This window comes from Bubalus kerabau, chromosome 3 (genome assembly GCF_029407905.1).
Source record: "Bubalus kerabau isolate K-KA32 ecotype Philippines breed swamp buffalo chromosome 3, PCC_UOA_SB_1v2, whole genome shotgun sequence".
Taxonomy (NCBI): domain Eukaryota; kingdom Metazoa; phylum Chordata; class Mammalia; order Artiodactyla; family Bovidae; genus Bubalus; species Bubalus kerabau.
Genome location: NC_073626.1, coordinates 59372809 through 59391003, shown reverse-complemented (window position 1 = coordinate 59391003; position 18195 = coordinate 59372809). Strand labels below are relative to the sequence as shown.

The following is an 18195-nucleotide window of genomic DNA, read 5'->3' as shown; positions in this document are numbered from 1 at the left end:
TGCTGGTGCCCACCAGTCCAATTTGCTAGCAACAGTGAGCTTTTACGAGGCAGCCCGTGGAAGCAGGAACACAACGAAGGTTCCCCTGTGCTTCCCAGCCACATGCCCATGGTGGCACGAGGCACAGAGCCCGTGCCAACCACCTGAGGAGGGCAGAACCCCTTTACTCAATGCAGACGAGAGACAGGAGATGTCTTGTCCTTTATGTGGCTACTCCTCAAGGGCCCCCCATAGCAGAAGAGTCCATGTTTGATTCTTAAAGAGAATCAATTCAACAACATCTTAACCCCTGGCTTGCTGTGCCACATTCAGATCTTTCCTCACACCTACGTTTTGGCCTCTTTTACTCAGCGTCAAAGCTCACCATCAGTCCCTCACTTCACTCCAGAATTAACATTATGAATCAAGAAAAAGAAAGATCTGTTCTCTATAAGGAAGAACACAAATCTGTTTTGTAGGAAATTGTTATATATAATTGCACAATTTTAAAAAACAGGCCAGTAAACTTGAGGTTAAATTTCAACATACAAAGAAATACAAAAAGTAGTTCAACAATTTCAACGCACACACAAAAATTTAGAAAAGTAATTCTAACTTCTAATCTTTAATATATGTCTATAAAAGTCTTGTCAAAACTTTAAATATAACCTTAGGAAATGTTTCTCTTTACTGAAGTTATCAGTTACTTGGGTATTATAAAAAGTAAAAAAATACGTCACCAATAGTGTAAGACCCAAGGCTGTGGAGAGGTGGCCCCTCAGCTTGCTTCTAAAAGTCTCTTCTACCTGAATCATAGGAAGCAGCAGGGCTGGAGTTCTAGTCCCAGGGCTGCCTCTAAAAATCTCTGTAGTCTTGGATAAGTTATTTAACTTTCCCAAGTCTCCATTCCTCCACCATCAGCATTTTCTAAACATTCTGTCCAAGGAATATTAATCTCATAAAGAAGGGTTCTGTTTTCAAATTAAGTCAGAGACTGTTTCACACCATTTCTCCTCTTCAGGAGGTTCACGCAACATGCATCAGCATTACTAAAGGCTCTGAGAAGTCCTGCAGCATCCATCTCGGTTGACCTCAGGATCCCTTACCTGCTAACGCTGAGGCATCCTGTGGACTACACTTTGGAAAACATTGGTCCAGCATATCCCAGGTCTCTTCCAGCCCTTACACTGATAACAGGTGGGAAGAGCAGTGCACTATTTTATTGCAGGTTCTGGGGTTTAAGAGAGGCTTTAATGCCCTGGAGTTGACAAGGAACTTATTCACATTAATTGGACCTTTGAAGATCAACACGATTCCCTTGTTCCTAACGAGAGTCTTCATTCAAGGAAAGTGATAATGACCGTCACACAATCTCAGCAGCCACCTACAGGACAACACACAGAACTGACCAAGAAGGATCAGTTATCTTCAGTGAAGTTTAGCTTTCCTTTCCAGTATGGTTTGATGTTTCTCTGTGGCGAGTGCTTTGGCCACTGCTCCTTGGACAGTTCTGCCCGCCTGCCCATGCCCACTTCCTTGTCCAGGATGAAGTCACTGTGCAGGCTGACTGTCAGGAGTCCTCAGGTTAAAAAGCTGCTCTTCCAAGAAGGCACCTCCAAGGCCATACTGTTCTTCATGGAGCCTCACTTCTTCAGGCGACAAGTGGCTTCCTCCCAGAACAAAGTCTGCAAACCTAGTATTTGTTTTAAATAAAGTTAATGTTATCACAGAAAGCTTTATTTGGAAGATAACACGTTCCCTGGCTACTTATCCCCCTTAATTAAACTTGGCTTTGCATCAGTACAGGATGGCATTTGCACAGTGGGCATGAGAACAGGAATGGCTGTGTGCTCCTCCAGACGTGCAGGAAAGGATCAGGAAGCAGGCAGACTGGAAAGCCCAGGTGCTGCGAAACAGACCCGCTCCAGTTTTCTAATTCCTTTTCTCTCTTATTAAATGTATTATTTACTATTTCAGTGTCTTTCCCCCTTCGATTTTTAATTTGAGGGCACTGCTGTTTGGATAAAGCAATGAAGAAGGAAAAACAGTAAAGAAAAGAGGCTGGGGCAGAGCTTTCTTTCTTGGTGAACTTTATAAATGAGTTTCCAGCCCTAACGCATGAGAAGCAGATGACGCATCCCATTCTGTCTCCCTTCTCCTATGAGTCGTCTTTATGGCCTTCCCTATATAATACATCAGATCAACATTTACTCCGACCCTGGCAGTTCTACGGTGCAATGCAGAGCACTGAAGCCAAAGAAGCTCGATAGCTTCCATGTTATGTTACTCGGGAAGCTGTGTTTCTAGCCTTAAGTACCTGGTCCAAACTGCCATGTTATTTCCGGGGTAACGCCAACCCAGCTGTGGTGTGGGCAGCGGGGCAAGGCTTACTTTTTCGGCTCCTGAAGCCTGGAGACCGCCAGCCAGGACGGGAAGCCGGGGCTGCGGCAGGCCTGGCGGAGCTCCTCCAGGGCGCAGGTTGTGGCTGCATCAGCTTGTTCCTTGTACTCATCTTCAGTAAGAAACTTCACCGCCAGCTTCTCTGATGTAAACCATTTCTTCATTTTCCTAAAACAGGCAGCATTTGGTTGCTAGATTCCTGACCATATCTGGTCGCTCAACTCAACTCTTAAGATTTATAAAAATACATGTCTTAGAAAGGGAGGAGGGAGGAGGGTTCAGGATGGGGAACACATGTATACCTGTGGCGGATTCATTTTGATATTTGGCAAAACTAATACAGTTATGTAAAGTTTAAAAATAAAATAAAATTAAAAAAAAGAAAGTAATAATTCTTAACTTCCTCTATATCATACTATACTTATTTCTCTTGTTATCCCAATTGAAGTTTATAGAACGTGTAATTTGGGCCTAACTGCACATTCCCCCTCTTGCTGGACCAGCTGAAATAATGTCCTAAGGATCCTTTTTCTCTTTTTTTTGGCTGTGGCATCTTCACTGCAGCCCATGGGATCTTTAGCTGCGGCATGTGGGATCTAGTTCCCCAACCAGGGACTGAGCCTGGGCCTCCTGCATTGGAAGTGTAAAGCCTTAGCCAACTGGATCACCAAGAAGTCCTGAGCATCAATTTCTGATAGAGACATAATTGTATTTTTCTTCCTCGGTGATTTCAAATCAGGCAATTAAAAACCTGGCTTCTTTTTGCCTGCCCTGCTGATTTTCTTGGGCACCAACAGCAGCAAACCTTTGAGATGACCTTTTATGGAGACCCAGCAGAATCACTTGCCACTGAGTCTAAACAGAGAAGCTGGGAAGATCCGCGGGGTATGGCCTCCACCTAGTGGTGGAGATGCTGACTAACCTCAGAGGAAGTAAACACACCTCCCCCGAGTACAAGGGTCCTGTACACACAGTAATTCATAATATTAAAATCATTATTCTTTTGCTACATATGGAGGGGCTCACAAATGGAACTTTTTTCCAACCAAAACAGTCCTAGAGAGAAGAATCTCATAAAGAATGGTAATGATGAAGAGGTTTTAACACATGTATTTATCAGTGAGTTTTAAAAAAATGTTTTAGGTGGTTTAAAATTTAACCAGAGATTCCCAAATACAAATGAGCAACAAAATCACCAGGAGGTGTTTTAACGTATGTTTGCTTTCTTGAGGTTTGGGGCCTGAGAATCTGTAAACTTTTACAGCTCGTCTGCTGGTTGATAAACTGGATTAGGGAGCCACTGACATTATCTCCTCCTCCTCTTCTGAACACTGAACACCTAGCCTGGTCTCCATGGAGGAAAATGCCTGGGCTCAGAGCACAAGACAGGGACACGCTTTCAGCTGTGAGGTTTACCCACTGTGTGAGCTGGGCAGCTCCTTCACAGTTCTGAGCCTCACTTTGCTCACATGGAAGAAAAGTTAAAGCAACATCCGTCTACCTCAGGAGGTCATTGGACAGATGAAAAACATTACTTTTTGTCAAATGCTTAGCACAGTGAACAGCCTACAGTAAGTGTTCGACAGAGATAAAATAATAACACCATATATTATCAAAATGTATTCAAACAGCTCTTTGTAAACTAGAAAGTACTGTACGATCAAAGTATTGTTTCTTTGGCTTATTGTTTACCCTATGAGTTCCTATTTTATTTCCTAATCCTTCACATAATCACTCACCAGCAATATGAAAAGTTGACGAAGTTACAGTCCATTTTGATTGTTAGGTCTGTGTTAAAGAAAACGCACAGCAAATGCATAAGAGGATCACTGTGCAAAAAAGAGAACACACTCGGCTCTTGGCAGGGTAGTGGATGTTGACAAGGAAAGTGGAAGGAATTCTCCTGGGTTCCTCAGTCCACAAGCCAGACAAGGGATGAGAGGCCTGAACGGTGTGCAGTGGCCAGTCCCCTCCTGGCAGAGGGATCTCCAAGAGCCCCAGTCAGCATCTGCCTCTGAGACAGGGCAGAGAGAAGCAGCTGGCAGCAGCCTTGCCAGCATCCTCTGCAGAGAGGCCCTGCCCTGCCTCTGGTGCCTCTTTAACCCTGTGACGTCACCCCCCGTGGAGTCAGCAGATCCATAAACTATCAGCTGGCACAGAGTCTCCTCCTCACACTCAAGTTTAACTCGTGAACAATCACTAACTCCCTCTTCTAGCCTGGCTCTCACTGCCCTGCTCACCTCTTGCCTGGACCCCTGTGACATCTGATGACTGGTCTCCTGCCCCCAAACCTGCCCTTAACCTCCACCCTCTGCACCCAAAGACAGATGGGCCCCATCGCACCACCCAATGAGTGACTGTGGCTTCTGCTTGGATTCTGGCTTGTTGATTGTGCTTTTATTTTCATATTAGTTCAGTTCAGTTCAGTCATTCAGTCGTGTCCGACTCTTTGCGACCCCATGAATCGCAGCACGCCAGGCCTCCCTGTCCATCACCAACTCCCGGAGGTCACTCAGACTCACGTCCATCGAGTCAGTGATGCCATCCAGCCATCTCATCCTCTGTCGTCCCCTTGGACGACAATCCCAATCCCTCCCAGCATCAGAGTCCCTTCCAATGAGTTAACTCTTCGCATGAGGTGGCCAAAGTACTGGAGTTTCAGCTTTAGCATCATTCTTTCCAAAGAAATCCCAGGGCTGATCTCCTTCAGGATGGACTGGTTGGATCTCCTTGCAGTCCAGGGGACTCTCAAGAGTCTTCTCCAACACCACAGTTCAAAAGCATCAATTCTTCAGCCCTCAGCTTTCTTCACAGTCCAACTCTCACATCCATACATGACCACAGGAAAACCCATAGCCTTGACTAGAAGGACCTTTGTTGGCAAAGTAGTGTTTCTGCTTTTGAATATGCTATCTAGGCTGGTCATAACTTTCCTTCCAAGGAGCAAGTGTCTTTTAATTTCATGGCTGCAGTCACCATCTGCAGTGACATTGGAGCCAAAAAAAAATAAAGTCTGATACTGTCTTCACTGTTTCCCCATCTATTTCCCATGAAGTGATGGGACCGGATGCCATGATCTTCATTTTCCAAATGTTGAGCTTTAAGCCAACTTTTTGACTCTCTACTTTGACCTTCATCAAGAGGCTTTTGAGTTCCTCTTCACTTTCTGCCATAAGGGTTGTGTCATCTGCATATCTGAGGTGATTGATATTTCTCCCGGCAATCTTGATTCCAGCTTGTGTTTCTTCCAGTCCAGCTTTTCTCATGATGTACTCTGCATATAAGTTATATAAACAGGGTGACAATATACAGCCTTGATGTACTCCTTTTCCTATTTGGAACCAGTCTGTTGTTCCATGTCCAGTTCTAACTGTTGCTTCCTGACCTGCATACAGATTTCTCAAGAGGCAGGTCGGGTGGTCTGGTATTCCCATCTCTTTCAGAATTTTCCACAGTTTATTGCGAGCCACACAGTCAAAGGCTTTGGCATAGTTGATAAAGCAGAAATAGATGTTTTTCTGGAACTCTCTTGCTTTTTTCATGATCTAGCGGATGTTGGCGATTTGATCTGTGGTTCATCTGCCTTTTCTAAAACCAGCTTGAACATCAGGAAGTTCATGGTTCACGTATTGCTGAAGCCTGGCTTGGAGAATCTTGAGCATTACCTTACTAGCGTGTGAGATGAGTGCAATTGTGTGGTAGTTTGAGCATTCTTTGGCATTGCCTTTCTTTAGTTGCCACCATTTAAAAATCGTAAGACTTGATATTCGATCCACATTCCCAGCTTTTCTAGAAAACGAGGCGATCTGGCAAGGCCCATATTCCCAAATGGCAATCATCAGCTCCAGCTGAGTGGTAACTGACCCCATTTCTCTGGGGCAGTTGCAGAACTTTGCACAGTCTCACTGCTGCCTTCCCTCTGCTTGGAATCCTTCACTCGGTACCTTCTGGGGCCCCAAGCATTTATTTCTAACTCCTGCCTGGGCAGCAGTCAGAGTGCATGGCCTGACATGCAGACAGGGCAGTGCCTCCACCACGTACAGGACCAGATTAGATTCTCCAGCACTGCCTGCGAGGCCTCCACATCCACTTCACTCGCCTGCTCTGGGATGGTAGCAAATGGGGCTTTCTCCCTATCAGGAAGGCCTTTCCTACACTTATTCATCTGGCTGTTTTGATTCATTAGGATTCAGCCCATTAGTTTCTTTTCCAGGAACTTTCCTGAACTTTTTCTACATGCTACACTTTGTGGGTGGGTTTCCTCAATGGCTCAGTGGTAAAGAATCTGCCTGCGTCACAGGAGACCTGGGTTCAATTCCTGGGTCGGGAAGATCCCCTGGAGGAGGAAATGGCAACCCACTCCAGTATTCTTGCCTGGAGAATCCCCATGAACAGAGAAGCCTGGCGGGCTACAGTCCATAGGATCGCAAAGAGTTGGGCACAAGCGAGTGACTAAGCAGGCATACTTGAGACGGGCAGGCCTGTCTGAACACTTGCTGTAGCACCAACACGCCCATGTCTGAGCGAGCACACCTCCAGGGCAGGGCCAGCCCTTCCCCTGCGCCTGGCACAGGACAGGTGCTCAGACTCCATGGCTGAGGGACATTTAAGCCTTCTCTTAAAACCTAAGGAAAAAGAAAGTCCTGACTATATAAATTGTAACTTTCAACAATTTGTTATTCAATTCTGTCCCCTCGTATCTTGTAAGCACAAGTAGCCCCAAAGCAGTCCTTGGGCCCAAAAGAAAGGAAATGTAAACTGTTATGGGACGCCACGCCCAAGTAATCTGTCACGGATTTCAGTGAATTCTGGGTGAGCCGTCATTACCTGGTAATCGGGGGCTAATGACGGCTAGCAATGGAGTTTGGATCAGGCACTTACATTCTCTAATCTTACCCCCTTCTCAGAGGGAAATCTGAAATCTCCAGATGAAGTGGAGTGAATTGTGATATCAAATAAGACGTGTCCAAAAAATTCCCCCAAAGAATAAATAAAACCAGAGCTCAAAACATCAAACTTATGATGGAGGAAAGAAAAGAGGCCACATACCTCCCGACACAGGCGAGCGCGCTCCACGGATAGCGCCGACTCCCAGATGACAGGAAGAGGAGCAGGGCGGCCGTGCAGGCGAACTGGGGCGCGGATACCCCCATGTACACCAGCAGCAGGGCCAGGAGCCGCAGCAGCCACGCCAGGAGCGCCACGCTCCTCTCCTCCACCAGGGGCCCGTGCTTGTAGCAGACAGCAAAGCTGACACAGCCAACTGCCAAGATGTAGCCTGTAAGAGCAGAAAGATGTACAATAACGTAACGCCAAATCTGCAAAGTTATGGGAACAACCTGGCGGTCACGACTTAGAGCTAAGAACCTATCAGAACACCTGCATTTTTCTTTCCCCAGTGAAGGTGAAAAATGCATTTAGGGCTAGTTATTCCTCCCCTGTGAGATGCTAGGTGGCCTCTGCAGTACTTAAGGATGTATGCTGCTGCTACTGCTGCTAAATCGCTTCAGTCGTGTCCAACTCTGTGCGACCCCATAGACCGCAGCCCACCAGGCTCCCCCGTCCCTGGGATTCTCCAGGCAAGAACACTGGAGTGGGTTGCCGTTTCCTTCTCCAATGCACGAAAGTGAAGAGTGAAAGTGAAGTCGCTCAGTCGTGCCCGACTCTTAGCGACCCCATGGACTGCAGACTACCAGGCTCCTGCGTCCATGGGATTTTCCAGGCAAGAGTACTGGAGTGGGGTGCCATTGCCTTCTCCGAAGGATGTATAATAATACATTATTATAATACATAAGTATACCTTTTTTTCTGGCCCAGAGTCATAGAGGACAGATGTTATCACAGCTGCTTTGGTCAGGAATAAGCCTTAGTGTATGTCATAGTCTGCCACAAAACCCATTTTTAATTTTCTAATCACTAAATCAAAGTGTGATTTTACAGTGAAGGGATCAGCTATCACCCTTGCATTCTGGTGCTCAGCTTCTGTGCTATGAACAGAGGGACAAGTGGCGATCCAATGTTGAAAGCACATCACTTCTCAGGTATTCAGTGAGCATTTCATTTGTATCTAAGCAAGTCTCAAGACCCAATTTCCAGCTTATATAAGATACAGGAGAGAAACAAGTTAAATTAAACCACAAAGGAATAATCAGAGAAACCCAGAAAGTGGAACATGCTGTAGGGCAACTAACTTGGTCTCTTCAGCATATCACTGAGATGGGGGGGGGGGGACCCCAAACCAGAAACCTGTTATGGATTAAAGGACTTAAGGGACACAATATATGCAAAATGTGATTCTGGACTATATCCTACCTTATAAAACCAAACATCAAGGATGTTTAGGAAATCTGAACATGGCCTAGGTAACAGATAATCTTATGTAACTATTAATTTTTTAAGATTTAGTAATTGAACTATAGAGGAACATGTTCTTGCCTTATATAAGTATTAAGTCAAGTATTTAAAGAAACACACCATAGCAGAAGTAATTTACTTTGAAAATACTTTACTATAAAAAGAAAAATGGACTAAAAACATAAAAGCTTCAAGGGAAACAAAAATCGATTGCTTTTGCTTTGGGTGGGAGTACTTATATGAGAAATTCAGCACTAAGAGGTTAGGAAAAAATGGATTCTCCCATTCTGTTATTTCCCAATTAAAACACTCTAAAAAGTTGGTATTTTTGTTCTTTTAAATGACAATAACAAGTCGGTCTCTAAAAGTCAAGTTTTCATTGGTCATTTATATTTACAATTTCTTACCTTTTGTAACAAATACATTAAGAAACAGAAATAAAGAGTTGCATTTTAGAGCAATTTTTTCATTACAATTCAGAGGTGGTTATTAACTGCAATTTAAAAGCATATGCAGTCAAAAAGGGCAAGTGCTGTTTTGCTCTTTTGATCATCAGAGTAGAAAACTAAGAAGAATGTCAAAGAGAAATAGTCTAAAATGATATCTAATGAACTGAAACCACCAACTGTGGGAATAAAAGATTATTTTTAACAGTTCTTCTTCTTCGTTCAAAATGAAAATCTGAATGCTAGAGCATATGTCAAGAGAGGGCCCCTGGCTGTACTTTTCAGCTTTACCAATAACAGACTGTATTTTTTAAATCTTTACCTACCTAATACACATATTCTGCCTTCATACCACAGTCTCTTCAGCTCTTCCATCAGTTGCCCCAGAATATAAACTGAAGCAAACCAACAACCAAGCATTAGAGCCCAAAAGGTGCTATACTGTGTGCGGAAGAAAATAGATCACATGGTTTTTGGTTCATTCACGCTCATAAAGTAGAAGTAAACAAATAAAACCCTTTGTATTTGAAATCTGTATATCAAACTACGCTGAAGTCAAGACAAGACACTCTTCTCAAGTCTCACTACAGGTATGGTCCATGCACCAGGAGCTTCAGTGTCATTAGGAATCTGGTGGCAACTAAGATTCTCAGGCCCACAGCAGACTCCTGAGTCAGAGACTGCACTTCAACAGGACCCCAGGTGACTTGCATGTACGTTACAGTTGGAGAAACATTGTTCTAAAGAATAAATTTATCTCAAAATAATGCTGGTGTTATAGGCTTTCATCAGAGTAAACCCAACATTAGCATCATGAACTAATACATATGTATCCCCAACTAAGTGCAGGCCATTCTTTTATGGAAGATGTTTTGGGGGAACTAATAACGATGGAGAAATCCCCAGGTGTTGCAACACTGTTATTCAAGGCCCTGATGGTTCAGCATCATGACATTCCTCAACTATGCCAAGAGAAATTTTCATTCAGCATAGGATGAGTCCCCATCACTCATAAGAACGATGCACTATCTAGAAAATAAAAGGGTCTCAAAAAAAGTATGGCCAAAATGTAATACTGAAACCTATACATTGTAACAAATGAAAATAGAATCTCTTAAGAAAAGACACAATTTAAGCCAGTTTATACAATGTAGAAATTAGGAACTGTCATAGTAAACATGAATTAATTTTAATCAATTTTTCATGTTTATAATATAATGATTTCCATTTTTTAATTCATCTGTACCTGATATACCTACCTTAGGAATGAACTTTTTCACCAGCAACAGGATAAAGACTAATGTCATTAGAACACCTAGCACAGTCCCCGAAGAGTAAAAGAAAACAGGGCTTCTGTCAAGACAAGCAGAAAAAAGTCATTTAAATGCCAAGTCACACTTTCAGTATTAGAAACGTGGAATTTGACAGAAGCCATAAAGAATACTAAGAGGAAAAACTAAGATGCCAGCTGTAATTATATCCTATACTCTTAAAAAGTGAAATCTCTACTTGAAATTTATGGTAAATAGCTTGCCACTGACTCAGAACAGAACGTCTGAGTTATCTCCTGTGTTCAGAATCTGGTCCAACAGTAATTACTGGAGCACCTATCATGCGGCAGGCACTTGTCTGAGAGCTTTACATGCATTCACAATAGCCCTGTCTAGGAGCTACGTGTATGCTCAACTGCTCAGTCATGTCTAACTCTTTTGCGATCCATGGACTGTAGCCTGCCAGGATTTTCCAGGCAAGAATACTGGAGTGGGGTGCCATTTCCTACTTCATGTGCAATAGCTATCCATGTCTCAGTTTTACGTGGGAGGAAACCCAGGCACCAAGAAGTTAAAGACCTTCCTCCAGTCAGTATCTGCCAGTTGGGAGGATTCAGGCTTGCAGCCCAGCTCCTCTGAGTCCAAGCTTTACTCTTCAGGTTATGCAAGCAACATATAGTTTATTAAGACCATGGAGGACATTAAATACACACTGTGAGGCTCTAATGAAAAGCTCAAAAATAAACAATGTTCAGAATAGCAAGTCCAGAAGTAAAATATTACTGAAAAGAAATTTTTCAAAAAAGAAGTTATAAGAAAGAAAGCATCAGGATAATATGTTAAATCCAACCTTCTGTATCAGAGTCACAAATCCAGGAGGTGGTACAAATGTAAGAGAGAGAGGCACGGCATCAGAAAACCTGAGTGTGAATCTCAGCCCTGGCAAGGCTAGTCTTGTGATGATGGATGCTGATTTTCTCATCCATAAAATGAGAATCATCATCCAGAGCTCACACAGTTGTTAAGAGAAACAAATCAGTTAAAATAATGTATGCTGATACATGATACAAAATAATGCATGTGCAAACACGGTGTAACCGGAACATGCCACGTTATACAAAGAACTCTCACTGGTTTTAAAAACCTTTTCAAAACTATCTTGAGACCTGTTGTTGGCAAAACCTAAAGCAAGAACTACAACTAGTATGGAAACATTTAGCACAAGGTCAAAAGTGTCCTACTCTTTTTTTTCCCTTCCCGGCTACGCCCTGTGGCTTATGCCATCTCAGTTCTCTGACCAGGGACTGAGCCCGGGCCCTTGGCAGTGAAAGCCCAGAGTCCTAACCACTGGACCAGCAGGGAATCCTCCTGTTCTACCCTTTTTGACTCACAAAATTAAACAAGTAAAAATGAATACTTACCGACTCAAGGTCTTTGCGTAAAAGAAGAGGAAGATGCCCACCACAAACACAAAGACGAGCTTGAAATCCACAACTGGAGCAAAAACAAACAAACAAACAAACACAGATACACGACAAACGAGGATTCTGTGTCAATGCAGTCAGTGAAAGACAGGCAGCTTACTGAAATGTCACTCCAGAAAAGCTGAACCAGAAAGTCACGTATAATAAAAACAGACTTACTGTTTTGTTTCACACTTATCGTATAGATAAAGATCTTCCCGGCTGGCTTCACAGAGAAACACACAGTCTGTCCATATGGATGGATGGTGATGGTTGTATCATTAGACTCCTCTGGTGTCCAAAAGTTATGAATCATACATCTGATGATGGATAGAATGGTTTCTGGATACTGGCAATTATACCTTTCTGTGATATATACAACACTGAACAGGTCTGAACTGTTAATTTTCACCTATGAAACGAGAATCAACAAATTTACAAACAGAGAAGTTAAAACTTCTTATCAGCTTCTCAAAATTATGAGCAAAAGAATAAAGAGAGCCCAAAACTGGGTGAGTAAAGAACACTCAGAGTACTTGGTCACATTCTGATCCCAGGGATGGACCTGGATTTCTGGTGTAGCCAACACATACGGGACCACGTATGCTTCTGAGGGTGGATGCTTCCTCCCGAGTTGTGGCTGATTTAACGCCTTCTTCCAGCAGCTTACTGTGACCAAAGGCCACATGAAAACAGATGAGAGAAAATAACGGGCAGCAACTACTGGGTTATAAACCTCATGAGAAGAGGATCTCTCTCTCCACTGTTTCCACTGTGACTGAGAAAAAAACATTTCTGTCTTCCGGACCAGCTGAGCATGTGATTCAAGCTTCTGTCACCATGTCCTTTGAAGAGGGACCCAACCCCAGGTCCTACTCAACTCCCACAGCAAAGCGCCATCTAGAACGCCGAGCAGAGGCCAACAGCCCAGGGACCATAAACGACACTCTGCTGCTGCCTTTATCCCTCTCTTTCTTCCTTGTCCAAGGAGAGGGCGAGCCTGAGAAGGGGAGTGAGAGCAGCAGCCCTGAGTCTCAGGCATCAGGTGGTACCACCCACAATCTGTCCACCTACACCCCAAACCTCTTGGGACTTCAGCTCCTGGCTCACCGTTGCTCTCCAAATACTACTTCCTGTTATACGTCTCTGGGACTAAATTTACACAATACACACATCCTGTCCTTCCAACATCCTGGCCTCTTGGTTCTCCGAACTTCTCCCCTCTTACAGCTCCTGTTCTCCACACACCTCAGGTAATCACTCTCGCGGCCACAGGCTAGATCCTGTCAGTCCCAAACTGCAGCCCCAAATACAGGCTGCATGAAATGCACCCCACTAGACAACCACCACCTATCTTTCCAGCGTGCCCCGCTGACTCCCGGCTGCCAGCAAGCATGGACCCAGCAGAGATCAAGCGTCTCTCCCCTCCTCCGCACCCTGGGTGGCCTCAGCCCCTTTTTCTCCCACTGAGCTCCACGATCGCTCATCATGAGACACTCCCTCCATGTATCCTAGTCTGTACCCCTTATGCTCTGTCACAGTCACTCGCAAAATTCAACCCTCCACCTTTCCCACTTCTGCAATTGCACCATTGTGCTGGCAAAACCGGCAGTGCTCTCTTCAAATCCGTGTCTGGGAACCTGAAGTGGGACCAGAGGGCTGCCTGCCATCACACCACACATTCCTGTCCAGTCACTCTTCCCTTCACTTCAACCCCAACCTCACAGCTTCTCCGTCCTCAATACCCCAGTAACTCCTCCCCCTCCTCACTCTTGGCTGAGGATCCTTCCAACTTCACAGAGAACGGAAGAGATCGAAGAGAACCCGGACAGGCCTACCCCTATATCTCCCCACCTGTCGGCACCTGCAGGCACATGCTCTGCTTCCAGCTTGTGTATTTCAGAGGAAATTTCCACCACAAGGAGACTGACATGCTCTATTCTAAAGAGAAGCTCCCAACCTGTGCCCTGGATCCGACCCACTCAGCTGCTCAAGGACATCCCACCAGAACTTCTTCCCACTTTACTAGACTATTCCTATCAGCTTACAGACATGCCAGTATTTTTCTCTTAAAAAAAAACAAAACACACATGAAAACCTTCTACTAACTTCCTTTTACCCTCCAGCTATCACCCCTTTTCCTCGCTTCCCACTGCAATAAAATTTTTCTGCATTCTCCAGTTCCTCTCCCCTCTTTCTGTCTTTAGCCACTTCAGTCAGGCTTTCGTTCCCAACAGGCTGTCCCTGACAAGGTCACCAGCGACCTCCATGTTGCTAAACCAAACGGTCAATGCATTCCCTGTCATCCTATCTGACCCATGATCAGAGTCCAGCAAGGCTGGGCCCTCCCCCGCTCTTCCCTGTCGCACTTCCTGGGGCTCCCGGGGTTCCTCCTCAACCTGATCTTCCTTCTCTCTCTCCTCCGCTGCACACCCCACCCCAACCCTGATCTCTTAATAGCAAACTGACCCAGTCTCAGTCACTGATCCTTTCCTTTTCTCTATCTAAACTCACTGCTTAGCCTCGTGGCTTTAAGTATGATCTATAAATATGCCTCACTGCTTCTTTTGCAAAAAGAAACACAGGAAAGATACCAAAACTGATTCCCTGCATGTATCCAGTGGGAAAGGGTCAGAGGGATGAGATGGAGGGACACTTGTTTGAGAACATCTTTGTGTAGTTTTGATTTTGGGGCCTTTAATATTGTACCCTTTTAATGTTGTACACACTACAAAAACTAATGACAATAAAATGAACTAGAATGAGGAAAAACTCTGCAATGGTAACAAACAGGAACAAATGTATTCCATATGAATAATATAACCAGATTTGACGGAGATGGGTGGGAATGCATGAACCCAAGTAACTTTTGAGCACAGTATTTCGATTTGTAACCCCATTAGTATTTAGATGGTGCAAACTATGAGGATGAAACATTGTAAACAAATGCTGAGTTCTTGTTACTAGGTTTGCTTTTCACAACAGTATGGCTTAGCAACTCTGAAATTACTCTAGGAATAGGAAAATATATTGAGGATAATGGGAATCAGGTTTCTCACAATCCAAGAAGAGAGTTACAGAGATAGAAAGGACGAAGACGCTAGAATCCGGTGGTACTGGAGAGATAAGAATGCATGGTTTTTGACAGACAGTAAGGAAGAAAGGAAGGAAGAACAGTTATGTGTACAGGAGTATGGATGCCTATGTGTGTCCACATACATTTGACAATGATACCCAGTAGTGATGAGCACACTTAACACTTAAGGCTCCTCAGAAAATATATGACTCCAGAGCCGGGTCTAAGAAATCACAGGGTAAGCCTGGGAACATCCTATTTGCCAGAAGGTAAAGAAGTGCTCAAATAATGATAAGCACAAGGTAAAAGTCATAGGAGCTAGTTTGAAGGGGCTCTTACTGGCCAAATCCAGGATTATATGAATATAAAAATAAATAACACAAGTAATCAACTGTAGTCCAGTGAATGAACTGGCAATCCATGAGACTATATGGATCTAAATAAAATTGGAGAGATAAACTCTTCCTTAAGGAAGAATGCCAACTGTAGAAGGAATAATGGAATTAGAAAATCACCATTTGATAAACACTGTGACGATGACTGATTTAGGCAAGCATCATCAATGGATAATAAAACTAGAGGGTGAAAGTTTGATGAGCAACAGAATATATACCTAGTCTCAAATTATCCCCTCAAAATACTCATTCACCACAGAGGTGAGGATAGTCATTTTGTAGTAGTAAAACTGCAAACTGATAGACACCTTCAGTTCAGTTAGTTCAGTCGCTCAGTCGTGTCCAACTCTTTGTGACCCCATGAATCGCAGCACGCCAGGCCTCCCTGTCCATCACCAACTCCTGGAGTTCACTCAGACTCACGTCCATCGAGTCAGTGATGCCATCCAGCCATCTCATCCTCTGTCGTCCTCTCCTCCTCCTGCCCCCAATCCCTCCCAGCATCAGAGTCTTTTCCAGTGAGTCAACTCTTCGCATGAGGTGGCCAAAGTACTGGAGTTTCAGCTTTAGCATCATTCCCTCCAAAGAAATCCCAGGGCTGATCTCCTTCAGAATGGACTGGTTGGATCTCCTTGCACTCCAAGGGACTCTCAAGAGTCTTCAACACCACAGTTCAAAAGCATCAATTCTTCGGCGCTCAGCCTTCTTCACAGTCCAACTCTCACATCCATACATGACCACAGGAAAAACCATAGCCTTGACTAGACGGACCTTTGTTGGCAAAGTAATGTCTCTGCTTTTGAATATGCTGTCTAGGTTGGTCATAACTTTCCTTCCAAGGAGTAAGCGTCTTTTAATCTCATGGCTGCAGTCTGCAGAGCCCCCAAAAATAAAGTCTGCCACTGTTTCCACTGTTTCCCCATCTATTTCCCATGAAGTGATGGGACCGGATGCCATGATCTTCGTTTTCTGAATGTTGAGCTTTAAGCCAACTTTTTCACTCTTCTCTTTCACTTTCATCAAGAGGCTCTTTAGTTCCTCTTCATTTTCTGCCATAAGGGTGGTGGCATCTGCATATCTGAGGTTATTGATATTTCTCCCGGCAATCTTGATTCCAGCTTGTGTTTCTTCCAGTCCAGCGTTTCTCATGATGTACTCTGCATACAAGTTAAATAAGCAGGGTGACAATATACAGCCTTGACGTACTCCTTTTCCTAATTGGAACCAGTCTGTTGTTCCATGTCCACTTCTAACTGTTGCTTCCTGACCCGCATACAGATTTCTCAAGAGGCAGATCAGGTGGCCTGGTATTCCCATCTCTTTCAGAGTTTTCCACAGTTTCTTGTGATCCACACAGTCAAAGGCTTTGGCATAGTCAATAAAGCAGAAATACATGTTTTTCTGGAACTCTGTTGCTTTTTCCATGATCCAGCGGATTTTGGCAATTTGATCTCTGGTTCCTCTGCCTTTTCTAAAACCAGCTTGAACATCAGGAAGTTCACGGTTCACGTATTGCTGAAGCCTGGCTTGGAGAATTTTGAGCACTACTTTACTAGCATGTGCGACTTAGCAGCAGCAGCATGTGAGATGAGTGCAACTGTGTGGTAGTTTGAGCATTTTTGGCATTGCCTTTCTTTGGGATTGGAATGAAAACTGACCTTTTCCAGTCCTGTGGCCACTGCTGAGTTTTCCAAATGTGCTGGCATATTGAGTGCAGCACTTTCACAGCATCATCTTTCAGGATTTGAAACGGCTCAACTGGAATTCCATCACCTCCACTAGCTTTGTTCGTAGTGATGCTTTCTAAGGCCCACCTGACTTCACATTCCAGGATGTCTGGCTCTAGGTCAGTGATCACACCATCGTGATTATCTGGGTCATGAAGATCTTTTTTGTACAGTTCTGTGTATTCTTGCCACCTCTTCTTAATATCTTCTGCTTCTGTTAGGTCCATACTATTCTTGTCCTTTATCAAGCCCATCTTTGCAAGAAATGTTCCCTTGGTATCTCTAATTTTCTTGAAGAGATCTCTAGTCTTTCCCATTCTGTTGTTTTCCTCTATTTCTTTGCATTGATCCCTGAAGAAGGCCTTCTTATCTCTTCTTGCTATTCTTTGGAACTCTGCATTCAGATGCTTATCTTTCCTTTTCTCAAGTGACCAAAGTGGTGAACGTTATCAGGAATGATACAAAGCAGCACCAAATGCCCACTGATGAAGATGATGCCCCAGCTCTGCCCCAGCTGGAAACACGCTTTCCTCAGATTTCCAGCTGGGTGACTCACACCACTGAAATCGTACTTGAATTTCACCTTTCCGATGAGAACTCCCCCAACCACTCTTTTCAATACTGCAACTTGCCCCTGCTTCTCTCGTTCTACTTCTCTTACTCTACATTTTCTTTTTTTCATAGCACTTACCAGTTTTATAATTTTCTCCTCTTTTACACATATGGCTAACCCTGCCCTACTGCCCCAGCTACTCCACCATTCCTCAGAGTGCTAACATCACAGGAGCAGAGATCCATTTTGTTCACTTATGGATCCTGAGAACTTAGAATAATTCCTGGCACTTCAGTTCAGTTCAGTCGCATCCAACTCTTTGTGACCCAATGGACTGCGGCATGCCAGGCCTCCCTGTCCATCACCAACTCCCAGAGTTTATTCAAATTCATGTCCATTGAGTCGGTGATGCCATTCAACCATCTCATCCTCTGTCGTCCCCTTCTCCTCCCATCTTCAATCTTTCCCAGCATCAGGATCTTTTCAAATGAGTCAATTCTTCGCATCAGGTGGCCAAGATATTGGAGTTTC

General features: G+C 44.1%; 1 protein-coding gene across 2 annotated transcripts in view; it reads right to left on the bottom strand.

The window, feature by feature from the left end:
* Positions 1-450: 450 nt before the first annotated feature.
* NEMP2 (nuclear envelope integral membrane protein 2) overlaps positions 451-18195 on the bottom strand; it is a 28799-nt gene continuing 11054 nt past the window's right edge. For both annotated transcript variants that reach the window (XM_055571931.1, XM_055571932.1), the window contains exons 3-9: positions 12094-12325; positions 11872-11944; positions 10439-10532; positions 9506-9620; positions 7429-7657; positions 2371-2547; positions 451-1672 (exon numbers count right to left, since the gene is read on the bottom strand). In XM_055571931.1, coding sequence (XP_055427906.1) covers positions 1531-1672; positions 2371-2547; positions 7429-7657; positions 9506-9620; positions 10439-10532; positions 11872-11944; positions 12094-12325 — 1062 coding nt within the window. In that variant the 3' untranslated portion in view covers positions 451-1530. The remainder of the gene's footprint in view (positions 1673-2370; positions 2548-7428; positions 7658-9505; positions 9621-10438; positions 10533-11871; positions 11945-12093; positions 12326-18195) is intronic.